Below are 5349 nucleotides of genomic sequence, written 5' to 3' on the forward strand. Positions count from 1 at the left end.
GCAGTCATAAGGCTTTTCTCCAGTGTGAACTCGCTGATGTTTCATGAGGCTGGAGTTGTGGCTAAAGAACTTCCCACATTCACTGCACTCATAAGGCCTTACTCCAGTGTGAACTCGCTGATGTTTCATGAGGCTGGAGGTATTACTAAAGAACTTCCCGCATTCACTGCACTCATAAGGCCTTACTCCAGTGTGGATTCTCTGGTGCTGAACAAGTGTGGAATTATGCCTGAAGGGTTTTCCACATTCACTGCATGTAAACGGCTTTTCTGCAGTGTGAACTCTCTGGTGTTGAATGAGGTTGAAGCTCTGGCTAAAGGATTTCCCACAGTCACTGCACTCATAAGGCATTTCTCCAGTGTGAATTCGCCGATGGTTAGCGAGACTTGACTTGTGGCGAAAAAATTTGCCACATTCGCTGCACTCATAAGGCTTTGCTCCAGTGTGAACTCTCCAATGTTTAATGAGGCTGGAATTTTCACTAAAGAATCTTCCACATTCATTGCACTTAAAAGGCTTTTCTCCACTGTGAAGTTTTTGGTGTTGAATGAGGCTTGACTTGTGAATAAAGGCTTTCCCACATTCCCTGCAATCATAAGGCTTTTCTCCAGTATGAACTCGCTGATGTTTCATGAGGCTGGAGTTGTGGCTAAAGAACTTCCCACATTCACTGCACTTATAAGGCCTTACTCCAGTGTGGATTCTCTGGTGCTGAACAAGTGTGGAATTATGCCTGAAGGGTTTTCCACATTCACTGCACTTAAACGGCTTTTCTCCAGTGTGAACTCTCCTGTGTTGAAGGAGGTCGGCATTGCGGCTAAAGGATTTTCCACATTCACTACAGTCATAAGGCCTTTCTCCAGTGTGAATTATCTGGTGTATATGAAGGTTAGATTTATTGCTAAATGACTTTCCACATTCGCTGCACTCATAAGGCTTTTCTCCAGTGTGGATTCTCTGATGCTGAACAAGTAAATATTTCTGACTGAATGCTTTTCCACATTCGTGGCATTTGTGATGCTTTTTTCCAGTGTGGAAGGCCTCCCCACACTCAGAGCTCACAGTTTCATGCCCACTGTGAGTCCCCTGATGCTTGGGAAGATTTGAGCTGATCAGGATGTCTTTCCTACCCTCCCTGTACTGGATGGGCTTCTCTGACAAGTGAACTCTGCAGCTCTTCAAAACTGAGACCCGGCTCTCTTCTCTTCTGAAGGGTTTCTCTCCAGCATGCAGCTTCTGGTGCTGGTGAAGGTTTGCATGGAACCAGAACCCTTTCCCACATGTTCCACATGTGTACGGTTTCTTTGTAGGATGTGTTCCCTGATGCACAGCCACTTGCTCAATCTCCTTGACAACGGGACTACATACTGCACCAGGGTGGGTCTTCTGAGTAGATGGGCCTGCCTTGGGAGTCCTGACCTGTGATGTTCCTTCTACAGAAACACTTTGCTCAGAAAGTACCTCCTTAGCCTCCACTCCACGCCAACAACCTGAAAGCAGAGAAATGCTGGTGAAGCGCAAGTTGATGCTGGTGACAGAGGGAAGCCATGTCAAAGACATACGTCTGACACACCCAGTAATGAGTCCATGACATTGGTGACAGAATGAGGGGGCCAAGGTCAGGGTGAGGAAGGGCCAGCTGTGCAGTGAGGCCTGGTCAATCTCACAGAATGAGAGAGGGCTCCCAAACAGCAAGGACACAAGGATGGGGGCAAACATGAAGGAGAAGTACAGCCTTCAACATACTTTTCTCCAAGAGGCTTTATGCTTGGACTTGCCCATAAATGACACATGAGAGTTGTACAGAAGGGTGCGTCTGTGCCCAGGAAAATCACTCCAGCTGGATAGGTGGTGTTCCAGGACTACTTAAGGATATGTGCACATTTCATGACACATTAAGTGAAGGTCAGTGCTGAGGAACACTACAGAGGGAGCAGTGCAGAGGAATGGGTGAGACATGGAAGACAGAAAGGTGGAGGGTAGGCCTGGGTCAGAACTCGGAATAGAAATGATATGTGGGTGACTAGGGAAGGAAAGATGGAAATTAGCTGCGGACACTTGCCTTGGCACTGAAATATCAGGCACACTGGAAAGATTCCTGGTATGAATTGAGCCCCTCCCTGAGTTCATGCCCTCCCCCATCTCTCACTTATTGGGGCCAGGACCCCTCCAAACACCTCTTGGCGTGTCTGGGGCCATGGCCTCTTGGTCAGGCACCCAGGGCTCGCTCCACTGCTCCAGTTGGGTGATTTCATGGGTCCTGGAAGATACCAGTCCTAAGGGAAAGACAGAACAAGTGAGTGGGCAGCACTGGGACAGAGTGACCCACTCCATGACAGACCACAGGACTGAAAACTAAATATTACGAGAAGAATTTCAGAGGAGGGTTTTAAAGGAATGACTCAGGTAAGTAGTGACCATGTCGGTGCCTCAACTGCTGGCATGGGCAGACCTCACTGTGTGTTAGTTCGAGGAAGGAGGCAGAACCTGGGACATGGAATTGCCATGGAGCCACACATTGCCACCAGACAGGGTGAGATCCACGAGGTCGGTTATCAAGATTCATGACCCCCAAACTCTTTCCTGCAATGCTTTGGAGCAGCAGGTGTTGGGGCAGCTCAGGGAGTGAACGGTGTAGTGAACACAGCCCCGTCACCCACAGTGCCTCCTCCAGGAAACTGGAAAGGAAGGTGTACCCATGGCCTAGCTTTGGGAAGGACAGAATGGCCCCGAGGGAAAATGGGAAGGGCAAAGCCCAGTCCAAGACACAGGGGTGGGGTGTGAGGGACTTACCCAGTGAGGCCATGAGTCCAAAGGTCTCCAGCATCACATCACGGTACAGGAGTCTCTGGGCCACATCAAGGAGCTCCCACTCCTCCCGAGAGAAGCACACGGCCACGTCCTCAAAGGTCACACAGCCCTGCCAGGATGGGGCTAGCTGAGCTGATGTTGAGTTGATATTCAGCCTCCTTCCTCAGGTATCCCCCAATTATCCACCCCTGCTAGTCTTCCTGCCTAGCTCACCCCCTTGGGGAGAGCTCACCAGTGTCCATTCTCTCCGCAGTTCCCACTGACCACTGACTCAGCCCACCGCAACAGGCAGGTGGTCAGAGAGATGACATCTAAACTGAAGATCTCATCCTTCCCCTGCCAGACAATTCACCTGGGATCCTATCATAGCCCACTAGACCAGTGAGAGGAGAGGCCTCGAGGGGCAGTTCTACTCTGTCACGTGGGAGCACATCATTGTTTGCACCACATCTTCCTACATCGCCTACCCCACACTACTACCTCCACCCCAGTACCACACCACACACACCTCCCTGGCCTCCCCACATGCTCCTCTGCACATGGCATCCAGAGTGTGCTTGGCAAATGAAGTCAGACACCCAACTTGTCCCAGAATGCCAACGGCCCCCATTGTCGGAGGCAGCCTCCAGCCCTGCTCCAAAGGCCCCCCTGCCTGGCCCTTTTCCTGATTCATCCTCAGCCACCCTGAACCATGAGCACGTTTCAGATGCCCTCAGCCCTCTCCCTTTCCTAGGCTGCAGAGCTCTCCCCTTGCCAGTCTCAGCCTTTCTCTCACCACTTAACTCTCATTGGGATTCCAGACCCACTTGTCTCTTGTTATGGATTGAATTGTGTCCTCAAAAAACATGTGTTGTAAATACTAACCCCTGTGCCTGGTGGCACAGTGGTTACATGCTCAGCTGCTAACAGAAAGGTTAGTGGTTCAAACCTACCAGCTGCTCTGCTGGAGAAAGATGCAGCAGTCTACTTCTGTTAAGATTTACAGCTTTGGAAACCCTATGAGGCAGTTCTACTCTGTCCTATAGGGTCGCTACGAGTCAGAATCGACTTTACTGCAAGGGATATGTCCGTGGTTATAATTCCATTTGGGAATAGGTTTTCTGTTATGTTAATGAGACAGTATTAGTATAAGGTGTGTCTTAAATCAATCTCTTTTGAGATATAAAAGAGCAAATTAAGCAAGCAAGGACAAATGGAGATGATACCCTCCACATGATCACCAAGAAACCTAGGAACAAAAGCTGAAAAGAGACAAGCACCTTCTCCCAGAGCTGACAGAAAAAGCCTTCTCCTAGAGCTGGCATCCTGAATTTGGACATTTAGCCTCCGACAGTGTGCAAAAATAAATTTCTGCTTGTTAAAGCCACCGATTTGTACTTCTGTTATAGCAGCACTAGCTAAGACATCTCCCAAACCAGGCCTAGTGATTCTCCCAGGTGACCCCACTGGACTTTTAGCGAATCTGCCTGACACTCCCCAAGCCCCACCAAGGCTCAGAATAAAAGCCTGACAGGCTCGTGGTGGCATGAATATGCAGTGGGGCTGGCCTCACTTTCACCTTCCCTTACTGCTTGGCCTCTGTAGCCACCTCATGTCCACTCCCCCTTGGGAGCCCTGACCATGCGCGAGACCCTCCTCTCTCATACCCCTCCCCCATGACCACGGCTCTCCCTCATCTTTGTGAAGCACACCTCCTCCCCAGATGTGCAAGCAAAAGGCCCAGTCCTCAACCCCTGTGCTCCCCTCCCTCATTCCCTAGCAGCATTGCCACCATGACCTAAATATCCCCTTCCTAAGTCTAATCCCCAGTTCCATCCTGGTCCATGCACCAGCTGCCCTGTGGGTGTCTCCCATCTGAACCCTTCACCTGAACTCCAGACTGGTATATCCAGATGCCCACTCAACAAACCACTCGGGCATCTCTGGAACATCACCAACTTCCCATCCCACCAGATGGCACTTCCTTGCTTCCAGCAACCAATGCCAACCACCTCGGGGTCCTCCCTTACTCTTCCATTTCTCCCTCCCACCCTCCACATCAGAAAGTCAGCTCTGGACCTACTTTAAAAACAGATATAGATGACTCTGATCAGGAAAACCATAGATGAATCCAGATGAAAGGGAGAAAAATATGGAACAGAACTCCAAATTCTTAAATAATTCAGACTTACTGGACCTATTGAGGCAGGAGTCCCCGAGACGATGGCCCTGAGTTGGTCTTCAAACTTTGAATTAAGACTATTCCTAGAAGTCACCTTGAAAATAAATAACATTTTAGCTCAAAAAGTAAAGACTGTCACCCTTGAATATTGCATTCTTTTAATAAAATTATCTATAGAAGACTATGGGGTCAATCAACAGCTATTTTAAAGCATAGATGAGAAGGTTGGGAGGCAGGAAGATTAAGAAAATGGAAATGACAACTAGAACAGAAATAATGAGAATGTTTACATAATGTGAACAATGTAACCAATGTCATTATGTTCAGAAAGTATGGAATAGGAGCAGGTTTTGCTGTGTACGTTCTCACCAAAAATA

The 5349-nt window shown here is 48.9% G+C and overlaps 1 protein-coding gene across 1 annotated transcript in view; it reads right to left on the reverse strand.

Moving 5' to 3' along the window:
• The window catches only part of LOC101350237 (zinc finger protein 773-like), an 8294-nt gene extending 2945 nt beyond the window's left edge, over positions 1-5349 (reverse strand). Inside the window, 4 exon segments of the mRNA XM_023741274.1 lie at positions 13-1490; positions 2178-2276; positions 2794-2920; positions 4983-5349. Coding sequence (XP_023597042.1) covers positions 13-1490; positions 2178-2276; positions 2794-2920; positions 4983-5084 — 1806 coding nt within the window. The 5' untranslated portion in view covers positions 5085-5349.

The sequence above is a fragment of the Trichechus manatus genome, unplaced genomic scaffold, assembly GCF_000243295.1.
Source record: "Trichechus manatus latirostris isolate Lorelei unplaced genomic scaffold, TriManLat1.0 scaffold00176, whole genome shotgun sequence".
In the NCBI taxonomy this organism is placed as follows: Eukaryota; Metazoa; Chordata; class Mammalia; order Sirenia; family Trichechidae; genus Trichechus; species Trichechus manatus.